The 16,061-nt window shown below is 38.7% G+C and overlaps 1 protein-coding gene and 3 non-coding genes across 8 annotated transcripts in view; 1 reads left to right on the top strand and 3 right to left on the bottom strand.

Moving 5' to 3' along the window:
- Positions 1 to 7,378: 7,378 nt before the first annotated feature.
- Positions 7,379 to 16,061, top strand: part of LOC126424866 (uncharacterized) — a 436,545-nt gene continuing 427,862 nt past the window's right edge. The window contains exons 1-2 of one of the 5 annotated variants that reach the window (XM_050087693.1): positions 7,379 to 7,766; positions 13,105 to 13,218. In XM_050087693.1, coding sequence (XP_049943650.1) covers positions 13,132 to 13,218 — 87 coding nt within the window. In that variant the 5' untranslated portion in view covers positions 7,379 to 7,766; positions 13,105 to 13,131. Of the gene's footprint in view, positions 7,767 to 8,033; positions 8,469 to 8,643; positions 8,826 to 9,835; positions 10,009 to 13,089; positions 13,219 to 16,061 lie in introns of those variants that run through there. The other 4 variants (XM_050087692.1, XM_050087694.1, XM_050087690.1 and 1 more) reach the window with 4 other exon arrangements.
- Trnai-uau (transfer RNA isoleucine (anticodon UAU)) lies at positions 7,520 to 7,609 on the bottom strand. Its single transcript is given in 2 exon segments — positions 7,520 to 7,555; positions 7,572 to 7,609. It is a non-coding gene; the product is annotated as a tRNA-Ile (tRNA).
- On the bottom strand, positions 7,885 to 7,956 carry Trnaq-uug (transfer RNA glutamine (anticodon UUG)). The gene has a single exon. It is a non-coding gene; the product is annotated as a tRNA-Gln (tRNA).
- Positions 8,115 to 8,186, bottom strand: Trnat-ugu (transfer RNA threonine (anticodon UGU)). The gene has a single exon. It is a non-coding gene; the product is annotated as a tRNA-Thr (tRNA).

The following is a 16,061-nucleotide window of genomic DNA, read 5'->3' as shown; positions in this document are numbered from 1 at the left end:
CAGAGGTCTGGTTTCCTGCACTCTTCTAAACACCTCTTCATTTGTTACTTTGTCTCTCCAGCTGATCTTCATCATCCTTCTGTAGCACCACGTCTCCAGGGCCTCTAGCCATCTTCTCTCTTCTCTTCCAATTGTCCAAGTTTCACATCCGTAAAGGGCCACACTCCAAACGAAACCTTTCTTGATACATTTCCTTATTTTCAGACTGATGTTGTTGTTGGTAAGTAAGTTCCTTCTCCAGTTAAATGGAATTTTGGCCTTTTGTATTCTGCTCACAATTTCTTTCCAGCTTCTACCAAAAACAAGAAAAAGACTAAAGTGATGGTATGCAGTACAGGAGCAGAATATGAACCTCTGAGAATGAGAATTGGAAGAGAGGAGCTGGAAGTGATAGAGGAATTTACTTACCTATCCTTCTATAAGTTCAATATCCCTTTCTCGTCCTATTTGGTACGATTCCAACACACTCGAGTAATATCCTAAAGTGAATTGTATTCTTGTATTGTGAGCATTCTCCTGTTTAGACTGATAAAATGTTTCAAGTATCTTACCAGTGAACCAAAACGTGCCATCTTTTTACTTAGACAGCTGAGCCAGTGTTATCATTTCATTTCATATCCCTACAAATTGTTGCACATTATTAATATATGACGTGAACAGAAAGGATTCCAGCACTCTTTTGCGTGGCACTACTGAAGTTCCTTCGTACATCTATTGATGATTTTTTATATAAGACCACCTCCTTGCATCCTTCCTATCTCCAAACACAAATTCACAGAGGGCCAAGCGAAGACACCTCTGTGTGATGTCACGGCACTAGTAAAGCATTATTGGAGTCGAGTTATTTATTCGCAGTGTTTACAAGTCATTGTTCTTCCACACCGGCCTCAGGTGTTGCTCATTCTTCACCAGACTGGGCTTTTACTCATTCGGCTGTGTGACCGTTCCTAGATGACGTCCATCGAGTCATTTCAGTGGTTATGTGCCCAGGAGATGATGTCACTGACCCTGGGACTGCGGCAGACTGCCGGCGAGCAGGTGCAGCCGTTTCAGGCTGGCCACTGGAGTGAACTCGGTCCCACTTAGAATTCTACAGTGACCCACACACAGTGTACCTGGTGCCGGTAGTCGTGTGATTGATTGATCTCCTCCCTATCCCTAACAGATTTCAACACTCAAAGGAGCCCGAGTGTTGAACAGGAATGTGGGCCCCGAGATACACTGTTGTCAGCTTCAATATTGAAGTCTGGTATCGGCAGCACTCTCCGATCTCGTATTGCCAGAAGGCAGTTGATTTCTCCTTTGGTAGGTGGTGAGCAGCATGAAGTTTGTGAATTGATGGCCTTAATCTCAAGCACATCTTTGGCTAGTTCATAGACTCTGCTGGAGCTTCTAGGTCATAGATTGACTACAGTATTATAATCATGGAATGGAGTGTTATCACTTTGAATGCCATTGATCCCAGTGGTCAGCTGAGGATGAGAGTTCGGGTGCTGGAGTATTTAAAGGGAGCTAGTGTGAGACTATCACGTAAGGTTCAGTTCGTAAAGACCAAATGTGTCGTCCTTATTCTGCTGTATTCACTTAACAGGCTAACTGCCGTATCGGCCCGTGCAATGTGCCCTTGTGGAAGAGAGACAGTTTCTTGCAACGTGTCTTATGAGGTAACAGATATGCTCGTTGTGCTTCCCTCAGATTCCTGTCACAGTCCCCTTTCTGCTAAATGCGTATCCTTACTCGGCAGACAGTGTCGTTGACCTGACCCACTTGCAGCATACGGCTTGCTTCCCACTTCCGCCTCTGTCTCTGGCATGATTTGAATTTGGCTGTGGAAATGTATGTTTTATTAAAGTGTTCTAGTTTCTACCCTGTACTATTCTGTGCCGTAACAAGTTTAATTTGATACCCTGTGTTATCATACTTCCACTAATGTGTACTGGGTGCTTTTTGAAAGAAATTTTTTGGGTTTTTGTGAGATCTTTCAATAAGATTCTGCTGCAGTAATCATTGAAGGAAGTCTGCAGTTGTGCATTGTCTTCTCGACAGCCAAATCTGTTTCACACGACCTTTTTTTTCTATATATAGCCCTATGCTTTATTTTAGACATATTTTTTAGAAGTTACTTAATAGTGACTATATACTATGGCAGATCCCTCCCACCATGAACTTTTCTGAAAGGTACATATGTATCCAGTGCTTGGTCAGCTATTATTCTAAACTTGATCTGATGTTCTGCATGCTCCTGCCCAGACTTAAAATGTTTCAATTTCTTCCTTGAGATATCATGCTACTGCTTTTGTTTCTAGTTTGCTGAAAATACAAATATTTCTCCTTGGTTTAATTGCAATTTGGCAATCATTGTACGGTTGTAGCAACAATTGTATGCTCCTCTTACGCTGACACAATGAATGTGTAAAAATGACAATTTTGGCTTACATACTGTACATCATCGAGTTTCAATTTTCATGTTCCTTGTTAAGGCAAAAGCTCATATGAATTCTCTTGGTAGTGTAGGAAACAAATGCAGGTTCTATTACCTCAAAAATATGTAGAATGAGTGTACTTCGTAATTCCGCAACAGCAAATATGCCATTTTCATGACTTTGGCATGCTGTTAGAATCCTAAGTGCATTGGGGGAGGGGGGGGGGGGATATGAACGTGATACCAATACATACATACATTAATTAGATACCCTTGCAAATGTTCTTAAGTGCTATTATAATTATGTACTTCATTGTTTATGTCCATTGCATGTAACAATATGACTGATATTTGTAACACTTCAACTGTTCATTTAAGAGCTCAGTTCATTATACACAACATTATTGCTGAACACGAAAGTATTTTAACAGCGTATCTGGGAATAAGATTGCATGCTATTTGCTATTCTTTAGTTGTGAGTATGTAGTAACTTTGAACAGTATGAGTAAAAGAATGAGAAGAGTAGTTAGTATGGGCCAGGAGATGTATAAAAAAAGAAAAGAAATGATTCTAATATTTTGTGAAAAAGGAGCACCAAATGTAAAAAAGTGCAGTATTGTCACAAGAAAATTCTGGAAAGTTTTAATTCATTTTCACCTTCCTTAACAGGTATAAGAAAACACTTAGTTTACAGAATACATATAAGTATATTCGTTTACAGAATACATGTAAGTATATTCAGCAAAAGTATTTTGTTTCGTCGTTCAAATGTAAATAGTATAAACAGGTGCCAGTATGCCAGTCTCATTTTTAAATAATCAATATGGCACTTATTACTTGTGCAATGACACACAGTAAAAGAAGATTGGTTTACATTGCCACGTGTGTCTATGAGTACACCATGTACCAGAAGCTACGCAGGAGTGTGTCTGATGGATGTGGGAGTCAGCAGAACAACTCTACTTTCATGTCTACTTGTAATTGCTTAGTCCGAGAGCCACCCAAACTTACAATGAATTGATCATATATTTTTCAAAATAGGTCATAGAAAAATTGAATGTGACTGTATTCATTTTGTGATATTGAAAATGAAGAGAAAAGAAAAGTGGTATGCCATTCTGCCACTCCGAAGAATGGGCACAAACCATTCAAAAGTTTCAGGAGGAATCCTTATCCACACTATGTTGTATATTTCCTTTACTACTGGATCTGTGCCATTTACTAGCAGTGACTGGAAAGATTGCATAGAAACATAAGCGTTCTTAAAATTTTTCACACAGCATATAAAGAAAACTGTTCACAATAAGGACATATATAACAGATGAAACAACATTATTTTCTCCAATCCACTTTGATCACTGTTGAAAAATTCTCCAATAGAGTAGAATGGATGCTGTTTAAAGTCCTGTGTAATTTTCCTTTTGAATAATCCCAGCAGCAGACATTGCGCTTCTTGAGACTGTGTTGAACATTTATATACCAACCATTGGAAACCTATCTAGTGTTCCAGACAGTTGACATTTCTGTGTTCCTTTTATTGCAGGTGTCATAATTATATATTCATTACCTTGTGCCGAAAGCTCTTAGGTTTTCTTGTACACTGATGAGGCAGACGAAACACATACTGGCTGAAAATGGTCATTATTCCTAGCCAGTTGAATATAGGCTTGCAGTGCTCTAGTCTTTCGCTAAGGATAACCCTGGCAGCTTTCTTTTGTAGCATAACACATCCTCGTAACCTGAAGAGTGCCCTCATAACATTGGTCCAGAATTAATGTGGCTATAAAGAAGAGCATAATACACTTTCATAAGGTACTGGTCAGGGCTAATAGAAATCCTTGGGTGACAGAAGAGATATTGAATTTAATTGATGAAAGGAGAAAATATAAAAATGCAGTAAATGAAGCGGGCAAAAAGGAATACAAACGTCTCAAAAATGAGATCGACAGGAAATGCAAAATGGCTAAGCAGGGATGGCTAGAGGACAAATGTAAGGATGTAGAAGTGCATATCACTAGGGGTAAGATAGATACTGCCTACAGGAAAATTAAAGAGACCTTTGGAGAAAAGAGAACCACTTGCATGAATATCAAGAGCTCAGATGGAAACCCAGTTCTAAGCAAAGAAGGGAAAGCAGAAAGATGGAAGGAGTACAAAGAGGGTCTATACAAGGGCGATGTTCTTGAGGACAATATTATAGAAATGGAAGAGAACGTAGATGAAGATGAAATAGGAGATACGATACTGCGTGAAGAGTTTGACAGAGCACTCAAGGACCTGAGTCGAATCAAGGCCCCGGGAGTAGACAACATTCCATTAGAACAACTGACGGCTTTGGGAGAGCCAGGCCTAACAAAACTTTACCATCTGGTGAGCAAGATATATGAGACAGGCGAAATACCCTCAGACTTTAAGAAGAATATAATAATTCCAATCCCAAAGAAAGCAAGTGTTGACAGATGTGAAAATTACCGAACTATCAGTTTAATAAGTCACGGCTGCAAAATACTAATTCAAATTCTTTAGAGACGAATGGAAAAACTGGTAGAAGCCGACTTCAGGGAAGATCAATTTGGATTCCATAGAAATGTTGGAACACGTGAGGAATACTGACCCTAAGAAGAAAATAGATTAAGGAAAGGCAGACCTACGTTTCTAGCATTTGTAGATTTAGAGAAAGCTTTTGACAATGTTGACTGGAATACTCTCTTTCAAATTCTGAAGGTGGCAGGGGTAAAATACAGGAAGCGAAAGGCTATTTACAATTTGTACAGAAACCAGATGGCAGTTATAAGAGTCGAGGGGCATGAAAGGGAAGCAGCAGTTGGGAATGGAGTGAGACAGGGTTGTAGCCTATCCCCGATGTTATTCAATCTGTATATTGAGCAAGCAGTAAAGGAAACAAAAGAAAAACTTGGAGTAGGAATTAAAATCCATGGAGAAGAAATAAAAACTTTGAGGTTCGCCGATGACTTTGTGATTCTGTCAGGGACAGCAAAGGATCTGGAAGAGCAGCTGAATGGAATGGACAGTGTCTTAAAAGGAGGATATAAGATGAACATCAACAAAAGCAAAATGAGGATAATGGACTGTAGTCGAATTAAATCGGGTGATGCTGCGGGAATTAGATTAGGAAATTAGACACTTAAAGTAGTAAATTAGTTTTGCTATTTGGGGAGCAAAATAACTGATGATGGTCGAATTAGAGAGGATATAAAATGTAGACTGGCAATGGAAAGGAAAGCGTTTCTAAAGAAGAGAAATTTGTTAACATCGAGTATAAATTTAAGTGTCAGGAAGTCGTTTCTGAATGTATTTGTATGCAGTGTAGCCAAGTATGAAAGTGAAACGTGGACGACAAGAAGAGACTAGAAGCTTTCTAAATGTGGTGCTACAGAAGAATGCTGAAGATTAGATGGATAGATCACATAACTAATGAGGAGGTATTGAATAGAATTGGGAGAAGAGAAATTTGTGGCGCATCTTGACTAGAATAAGGGATCGGTTGGTAGGGCATATTCTGAGGCATCAAGGGATCACCAATTTAGTATTGGAGGGCAGCGTGGAGGGTAAAAACCGTAGAGGGAGACCAAGAGATGAATACACTAAACAGATTCAGAAGGATGTAGGTTGCAGTAGGTACTGGGAGATGAAGCAGCTTGCACAGGATTGAGTAGCATGGAGAGCTGCATCAAACCAGTCTCTGGACTGAAAGACCACAACAACAAAAGGTACTGGTCAGTTACTACAGCCTTTAGTCTCCACAGAAGGTATATTACATGGAAGAGCTTGGAGCACACATACATTGGGAGCTCATTCATTGATAGTTTGCTGACTATCCTGAAGCCCATCAGTTTGAGAGCCTCGATATTATTCTGGCGTCCAACATTGCTGAGGCTGCATATCAGATGATGTGTTTTTTCCGTGTTGGTTTTTTTTCGCGAACCACTCTGTGATGTTTTCAAGAAGCATATCTGTTGCTTGTAGAGCTTGTGCAGCAATTTTTCCTGTGGCAAAAAGGGTGTTGTCATCAGCGAACTATAACACAGTGGTTACAACCTATAGCATTGACATATGAAGCAGGAGAGGTTTTATGACTGATCCTTGGATTATGTGGCACACTAATTTTTGTTCGGGGGAGATTGCTACAGGGACTGATACTTCTCGGAGGTAAGATTATGAATCTCATATCCTGACATTTATAAATGTGGAAACAATGAATTATAAGCAGGCAGATTTCTTAAACTACCATTGTTGATTTAAAGACTAAAATTTTCAGCTGCATGTATCTCTAGACTAGTATAATGCCCATTCGTTGTTTTGGCATGAAGAGTACAGGCGCGTGGTTTTCTGTGCGTGTCCAGTGGTAAATTTTACGAATATTTCTGCTGTCTTCTATCCTTGTGGAACTTCTCACTGTTGATCAATTGGGACGAAAAATTAATCTAATCTTACCATGGATCCCCCGTTTTGTTTTCCTCGCTTCTTTCAGGTCGTTCGCAACCGCTACGTTTCTTATTATTGTCTTTTCGTTTTATTTAGTTTCGTAGAACTCCACAGCTTGTCTAGATAATCCGTTTCATTGAATTATGTTAATGTGATCATAAATATTAGCCCACGTATTTGCTTTTTTTTTTCACCATGTCTGACTAAATTTCTGAGTACGTACTACCAAATTCCCTTATTTGCTCTTCCTTATTGCTGTTCGTTCTCTCATTTAGACTTATTCAATGTCTCTGTGTGTTCAAAACTTGCGCCTCAGCCCCATGAGCACATTCGCATTTGTTGGCCGTGTTGTAGTGTGTGGGCGAAACATGCAAGTCGTGTAGCGGTGAAAACTTAACGTTTGCGCTAACCGTAGGAAAATAATACCCGCCGTATTAACGAAATTTCAATAGCAGATGTACTCTTTAGTAGCGATTAGGAAGTTTGTAGTTATTTGAGTTTTATTGTTCTCCAAATTATTGGCCCTGAAATGGTTTAGAGTTCACGGTTTGATGTCGGAAATGCCGATAGGTACTTTCATTGGCCGATGTTTTTACTATCGATTACGCATTGTCTTCGTCAATGCAATTGCTGTATGCAGATATAAAATCATTCCCCAGGTGAGGCTCGAACTCACAACCCCGGCATAGCTCAGTATACTGATTATAAGTACCGTGCGCTAACCGATTGCGCCACTGGGGAACACGTCCAGAGGTCGTCCTCGTAGTGGTATACTAGGGAGCGTTGACATGTTTGCCTTCTGCCTCTTTCCAGATTGTGAATGAAGTAGTTTCGTTAGCAAATCACAACAGCAACGAATAATGTGCCACAGCATATCCGTCGATGAGACACAGGAACGGTAATTCTCGGAAACGTTTTGATTAATTGCTATGTGACATATTCAACTGGGAGTCGACATGTAACGTACAACTGAAACCGTATTGCACGGTGAAAAAACTAAGGGAAAAAATTTATTAAGGTCCCACCGAGATTTGAACTCGGATCGCTGGATTCAAAGTCCAGAGTGCTAACCGTTACACCATGGGACCTTGTTAAGAGGGCGGATCTGGAAAATAACTTTTAAAACTAATCTGTACTTTGCTATCTTCATTAACGGTAAGCCGCGATTACGCAGACATTTCAAATGTGTGTACTGTGTCAGGTTGTGAATCTTAGTATAATTTTGCCGAGCAAAAAGTAATAGACGAGCCCCCTGGGAGGATCGAACTCCCGACCCCTGGTTTACAAGACCAGTGCTCTGCCACTGAGCTAAGGAGGCGGTTGTCAAGGGAGGTCTTTGCAACCACATTACGTTCATTAATGGGTCTGTAACGGCGTTCTCTGCGCGATTTAATAAATCGTTAATGTAGACCTCGCGTAGAAGTTAACAACGCGAGATCTTCAGCTTCGTTTAGAAGGTGCCGTCCTGTCGCAAACAGATTATACACAAGGCTTCGTTGGAAGCAAGTTTTTCCGACTTTTGCAAGAATTTTGTTACACATTGGCGTCAACGATTAATAGCTGTTAAAAGAAAATACAAGCTGCTGATTCTTGTATTGAAGTGAGTATAACTTTGCTTCAGCGTTTTTTGTTTTTTTTTTTTTCTTTTTTCGCGTTTCTGTTTCTTGTATTGTGGCTTCCTTTATTAATCAGAAAAGCGTTATTTTACAACAAGAAAATTATTTTACCATACGAAAAAACACCCTTTCTATTGACAGATTCGACACAGCGATATTAACGAAGTGACGGCTGTACAATAGCGGTTTATATCTCTTACACGCGAATTGCCGTTCTGTTTCCACATTTGATTTAGGGTCAGTCACATACCCATTGTTTTCATCGATCAGATGTGGCATGTTTTGAAATGTCACAACGAAGTTGCAGTGTGCTGTGTGAAAACAGGGTTCTTCATATTTGGGTTTGTTTGCCGTTTAGTTTTGTCTCTGTAATATCGCTCACTAATAGGAGAAAGCGAGTTGTTTATAAGATTATGACTCAATTCTCATAGTCAAACTGAACATGTTCCACCAGTAGTTACACAGCGTGGTGATGTGACAGATGTTGTCCGACAGCCCTTGAAAAGACGTTGCATTGTTATTAATAATAAACAAACTTGTATATGGTCTCTAAGATTGCTAATTTATAAAACAGTTATTGTTGTCACATGGGGTCTTTGGCATTGGAGTCATTATACACATATTTTCTTGGTGTGTGCCAACATAGGTTTAAATATTTGCAGTGATTTCATATTTCTGTGTGAGAGTCATTACTGTTAGACAAATCACAAATTTCTGTAGCAGCTTTTAATGTGTGATACAACTAGAGCACTGCCTGCAAACATTTTCATCAAACCCGAGCATTGCAGATCCAGAATGCCACATGCTTTCTCAATTGAATCAGTGATATCATTCGTTCCCACCATCTTTCGTGGTTGTTTGATAGTACATATCACTGCCTTCCATCCATGTCAAGCAATAAACTGTGGTGATTAATATACTGTGTATAGTATGAACTTCAGGCAACAGTCTCAGCTGCTGCTCTTAGTGTGATTTATTGGCACGTCTGTTTACTTTTCTTACGAAAGACTGTTCGATTTGTCAACATACTGGTAGATGTCTCAAACATGACATTACAGAGTGCTTCGAAACAAATATTAGGGAATTGATGTGTAACAATATTGGCAATATGGCATCAAATATGCAAACATTTCATCATGTAGGCCTAATAGTGGATCTGTAATGGGCAAATATAAGGAATACTTTGTGTTTTAATCACCTACTTCATTACAAGAAACATTAAAATGTTACACATCTGCTGTTACACAGTAAAATATTTGTCACCTATTTTAGCAGACTGTTAACAACACTTTGTAAGACTCATTCACCAGACTATTTCTAAGAACGTAAATGAATGTGGCAGTAACACATTCTATAGTGTAGTGGTACAATAATGCTCAAGTTGTATAACATTTGAAATACATGGAAAAAAATGATTTACTTAGTGATTAGATCACATGAAGCAAACAATAGTGCATTCTTTTAAGCTTTCTGTGAGGTGAATGTTTATTTAATAAGTTTTCGTGTCATTGGATGTCACTTATGGTACGTACATTTTGGGACTAGTGTAGCAGGGGATACAACCCGTCGGCTTTGGACAATGACGTCACAAGTCGCCAATCGAGAAGCAATTCTTCTTAGTGTTGTAGCTCCCTTCAGTAGCTGATAAGTGTTTTTTGGCTTTTTTAAAAAAAATCTCACGAGATAGAATAAACAGATCCACTTTATTAAGCAATCAGTAAAAAAACGAAACTGAAACATAACAGCAAAAGTGAAAATGGTAAACTGCTCTCTGGCGACTTGTGACGTCATTGTCCAAAGCCGCCGGGTTGTATCCCCTGCTACACTAGACCCTACATTTTTTGTTGATTGTGTTACTTTAATATGTGAGATGAAGAGGTTAGCATAGGAGGTGTCCTATATACTTTCCTCTATTACTATGCAGTTTGTCGTTCTAGATAATGTTTTGAGTTCATATTGAAACTTCTGCTCGTGAAGAATCAATGTTTTGTTATTGCTTTTTCAAGTTTTAAAATTGATGTTTCCTAAAACTGGTAAATGTTTTAAGTATTATGCTTCAAGGTAGATGTACAAAGGTCTGACATCTTTATGTGTCATTTGCTAATCAGTCGATTGTTACTTGGTAGCTGTCATTGGGAGGCCACATTCTGCTGTGTGCAGCAACATTTTCATGTTCTTTCTGTTGTTGTTGGGTGTGTGCCCCTTATCCCAGTGATTAGAGATAATTTATGTGAAGAATTTCCTTCTGTTTCTGTTCATTTTTTTAATTTTTGGAAGACATGTAATGCTATGCCTACTGTCTCACGTTTCCAGATGAAATTTTTACCTTAATTTGTTTTGTTTACACTATATGATGGTGATATAAATACGTCAATTAAATTATTTTTTTTACAGTTGTGTATATTTCTGTTAAACTGAGTTGCCCATTTTGTGTCCTTTTTTTACGCAGTAGCTCTTAACAATGAAGTTTTAGCCATAGCCATGAAATCAGTTGTGATATTATAAATAAAGTGTGACTGTGTAAGACTTATATTCTGAAATAGTATCACTTACAAACCCACAACAGTCTTCTAGAGAAGCTATTGCATGTGTGACAACTGATAAGGTTAGATAGTTTAGTGGTAATGTAGTGTGCATATCTTTAGTGATTCACATAGTGTAGATCGCGTTATGTAAAACACACGCACACACAGCGAGTATGTTAGTGGGGCATGTAGTGAGGCCAGTGGATGGTAGACGGAACCAGTAAATTCTGTGCTGGATTAAGAGAGATTCATAAAATCTGTAGGCTGATTATTGCAATTCCTGGAAAAGTATAAAGTTTTTATCCAGCAGAGAATGTAAAATAGATGGCATAGGGTGTAACGAAAAGATGCATCTAATCTTCTAGGATGCCTTCCTCGGACACAGGTGATCAGTATGTGTTGTATGGATACAGGCCCAGAAACAATTTAGCACTGTGTTAGAACTGATTTTCTGTGGCTCTTTGTATTACGTTAATCGGGAGAACAGACTAGATTAGAAGCTTATTTGGTTCCAGTTGATCCATAGTGAGGTGGTTGTCCAGGATGGAGAACATGTCAGAAAACAAAAATACATGAGAAATATTTAGAAAGAAAATGCTAATGTGTCTTCCACAGATCCCAAGTGAAATTATCTTTGTCGCTGTGGAATAGGTTTAAAAAATCTTAACCATGTTTTCAATTAAAAGGTGATAACACTTGTCACAAAATCTTGGGCTTGTTTGATACACAAGAAATGCGTATGGTAATTATTTTCGGATGTACCCGTGCATCACCAAGCAGAAAAATCATTTTACAACACCTATTTACAGTGATAACATTACTGTACATAATTTGTACAGACACCAGATTGTACTTAATACTTGCATTCTTTGATATTATTAGTAACACATATACATCAATTGGTTCTACTAAGAAATTTATCAGTGAAGTAGGAGCTGGCCATCAATAAATCCTTTAGGCGGCTCTTCTTAAACTGAACTTGATTAGTAGTTAAAGTATTTTTGACTACTGTCAATTTATTGAAATTGTGTTACAGAGTAATGGACACTATTCTGGGCCAAAGTAAGGACTTAATCTTTGTGAAAGTTATTTTTATTTCCAGTATTGATTCCATGAACTGAGGTGTTTATTGTAAGAGAGAAACCTTTTTAATGACACATTTCGTTAAGGAATAAATATATTGGGAAGCAACATTTAGTATCCCTTGTTCCATAAGCAGGCCTCTGCAGGATGTTCTTGAGTTTACACAACAAATAATTCTTATTACATATTTTTGGACTAGGAAACTTTAGTTTGGCTTCACGAGTTACTCCAAAAAATAATCCCCTATGACATTTTGGACTGAAAGTAAGCATATTGTGGTAGTTTTATTATTATTATTTTTATGTCACTATGTCTGACAGAATTTGCATTACAAATAGAAATGTCTTTATACACTTTCATCAGTTCTGTGGCATGCTTCTCCATATTGAATTATTATCAAGTTGTAATCCCAAGAATTTAACACTGTCAGCTTTTTGTATCTTGCAGGTGTTTGTATATTGCAAATTCTGAACTGCAAGTAATGTCTTTTTTCAAAGTTTAATGACAAAGAATCGTCTACGAACCATTTATTGATGCCCACAAAAATTTCATTAACCAATTTTTCGAAGACTATAATTGATTTGCTGTTTGTTGCAATATTTGCATCACCTGCAAGGAAATTGGGCATCTGGTAATGTTACTGATACAAGATCATTTATATACACAAGGAAAAGTAAGGCCCCCTAAGATAGAATCTTTTGGGACACCACATGTAATTAGTTCCCATTTGGATGATGCTTCATAACTTAATACACATCTCTTTCGTATTAACATCCTTTGTTTCCTTTCAGAATGTACCAGCACACCATATGAAATTTCCAAAACAGACACCACTGATACAGGCATTAGCCCACACCTTCTCCAACTAATTTCTCCATTCTGCTAAGAAGAAGAGGCCTGTGTTTCTGAAAGCTATTGTCTGATAAACTGTGCTTCCATCATTACAGGTAGCTGTAAGCCACATTTATGTTACATGGATTTGCATAAGAAAGTTCAGTTTTCATCACTGCAGGGGCAGCTGACAGATGGAAATGGTGACATGATGTCCGGGGCAGCGGTTGGCAACAAGACGACAGGCGATCGGGCTTTGCAGCAGCAGATACAAACTGTCTGGAAGACTCTACAGGTCAGTAGGCAGTCTCACCAGAAGCTACACTCATTGCAAATTTCCCTTTTACTTGAACTGTGTCTTTTGCACTAATTAAGACTGGTACATGTCCACATGAACTAATATAGATACCTACCTATTTTCTGGAACATAGCATCTTTGTTTGATGGAACTCTCAGTGTTGTGCAGAGGAACTCATTTATTAGTGCAGTAGTTAATCTTAGTCTGCTGTCCAAGATGATGATGATGACGATGAATGTACACATTGATGAAAGAAACGTAATTCTGGGCTTCTCCAATAACTAAGTTCATCAATATTTACTCTTTAGGACAACTGCTATGTTTGGAAAGAAATAAATGGACATAATGACATATATAGCTTATTTCCACTTATTAATGTCTTGCACCATAATTTTCTGGAGTAACTCAGAGTTTGTCATACCAAAGCGAGCAGTCAGAAATAATGTGTAACATTTGGCTATAGATATCATCTAGGCACATCTTCAAGGTCTTAGCTTTTATCTGTTTGAACGTTATACGTATATTGACTAAAGGATCATCAAGAATGATCCATTGTAATCCGCAATGAATAGTAGTCACAGCCTAATATTAGAAGCTGTCAGTGGCCCAGAAAGGAGCTCATTATGCAGCCATAAAAATCCTGCAGTCATTTTCTTAGAAACAAAAAAATGTCATTACAGGTAACAAACAAAATGTTGAATCTAGCATGAAATCAATTCATCTGTAAACCACCTTCTATTCCAAAGGCAAAAATTTAATGAAAAACATGCACATCACTGGTTACATGAGTAGTAGTAGTAATAATGTTCAGTGTTAAATTGAAGCCTGTGAGCTATTTAGTAACCTGTAAAAGACACCCCTGCACACGCCTGTGTTTAATGTGTAACTGCTGGAAGTTTCGTTGTTGTGTGTTTGTAAGTCGTCGTTCAGTGCAGTATTGAGTAGAACATTGTGTCACACAGTTTGCAAATTTCTAGATGACAGAGTCAGAGGAGCAATGCGAATTCATTAAATTTTGTGTGGAACTCAAGTAAACCTTACTGAGACACACCAAATGATGCAGGAATCTTAAAGTAATGAATGCTTAAGCTGTACTGGGTATTAAAAATGGTTCACATGCTTTAAAAATGGCTGCACAGAAGTTAAAGACGACCCTCCGCCTTTCAATGTCTACCAACGACCCTCATTTCAGAACTGTAAACGAAATTGTACGTGTCAATCAAAGACTTAAATGTCCAAGAGATTTAAAAAGACTGTAACACTCCAGTTTGATCATGTCATGAAATTCTGACACAGTAACTTGGAATGCATTGCGTTGCTGCCAAGATTGTCCCACGGCTCAAGACCAGAAAGACATTCTCATCGCACTGTGTTAAGAGCTTACAGATTGCGCAAATCAGAACAAGATGTTCCTTAAGAGAATCATAACTGACAGTGAGTCATGAGTCGTCAGTTATGATGTTGAGACCGAGGTTCAATTTTCACAATGAGTCAGGAAAGGTTACCCAAGACAAAAAAGTTTGTCAGGTCAGATCAAATATCAAAGCCATGCTGATAGTTTTCTTTGACTATGAAGGATTAGTTCATCATGAATTCAAAAACAAAATCACTGTGCTGCCTCATCCTCCATACCCTTCAGACCTGGCCCCTGCGGTCCCCCCCCCCCCCTCCCCCCCCCCCCCCCCCCCCCCACACACACACACACACACACACACACACAGTGGAAAACCCCATTGAAAGGACAAAGATTTGCAACAGTAGATGAGATAAAAGAAAATTTGCAGACAGCGTGCAGTTAGGGGTGTGCGGTGACTGCTTCCAGAAGTGGAAATTGCGTTGGGAGTGGTGTATCATTTGTGGAGGAGAGTACTTTGAAGGAGACCATGCACGATAACAAAAAGTAAGCATAGAAAAATTTTGTGGGCAAAGTTCCGGAATTTTTTTGAACAGATCTTGTATAGCCTGTAGAAAGACTCATTCCTCATCATTTCAAAAGAAATAAGGGGACTCATCTACAGCACATGTGACTAGCTAATTGGTGTAGAAAATTGGACAGTAACCAATCCTAAGTGATCTGGAGTAGCAAACAATGAAATGAATAGCTATAAATATTAATAGACATAACGCAACAAAAGTGGTGCCAGAACATGATCAACATATAAAGCAACCAATTAATCCAATCGTAATAGACTGTGAATCACATAACCTGAAATTTGTAGACAGGTGCCAACACGGAAATTTCATATCCCCACTAAGGCAACCTTTGCACGAGGATGTCGTGCACGTTACACAGTGGTGCAGCTGTTTTGACTCGACTTTGGTCGGTTGCGTGACTGGTGTCTTTTTGTTTTTGAAGCCTTTTGTGTGTAGAGTAAGGTGTTCCATGTTGTCGAAGACAGTGGGAGGGATGGGGCAGTGTGAAACCCAGATGTGGCAAGTGTGCCCATCCAGAACAGCATCGAGGACTTGCCGAGCTTAATATTTCCGTCTCGCTGCAACCTGCTCGTCCCTGGGTGATTCAAAAATACTAGTAATAAAACTCTATTACACCATCAGGTACATCCAGATCAAGTTAGGGTTACTAAATTGTTGTACTGGAGGAGGCAGTACAAGTACACGTTGTTGCCATCCTCCAACCTTCGAACCGATTTAACCTACCAGTTACACGGCATCGTACATTTCAACCGGACACCAAACCTCGGTACGAATTCGCATTTTCCACATATGCGACTCGTTGCTAGAGACAAATGAAATGTTGAATGACCGAAAAATATTTGGACAGAAGTGGGATCAAATCTCAGAGCTTCAAAATTTTTAGTGTGACACTTACCCACTGAGCT

This window comes from Schistocerca serialis, chromosome 10, assembly GCF_023864345.2.
Source record: "Schistocerca serialis cubense isolate TAMUIC-IGC-003099 chromosome 10, iqSchSeri2.2, whole genome shotgun sequence".
Classification (NCBI taxonomy): Eukaryota; Metazoa; Arthropoda; class Insecta; order Orthoptera; family Acrididae; genus Schistocerca; species Schistocerca serialis.
This window is presented reverse-complemented; position numbering and strand designations above follow the sequence as displayed.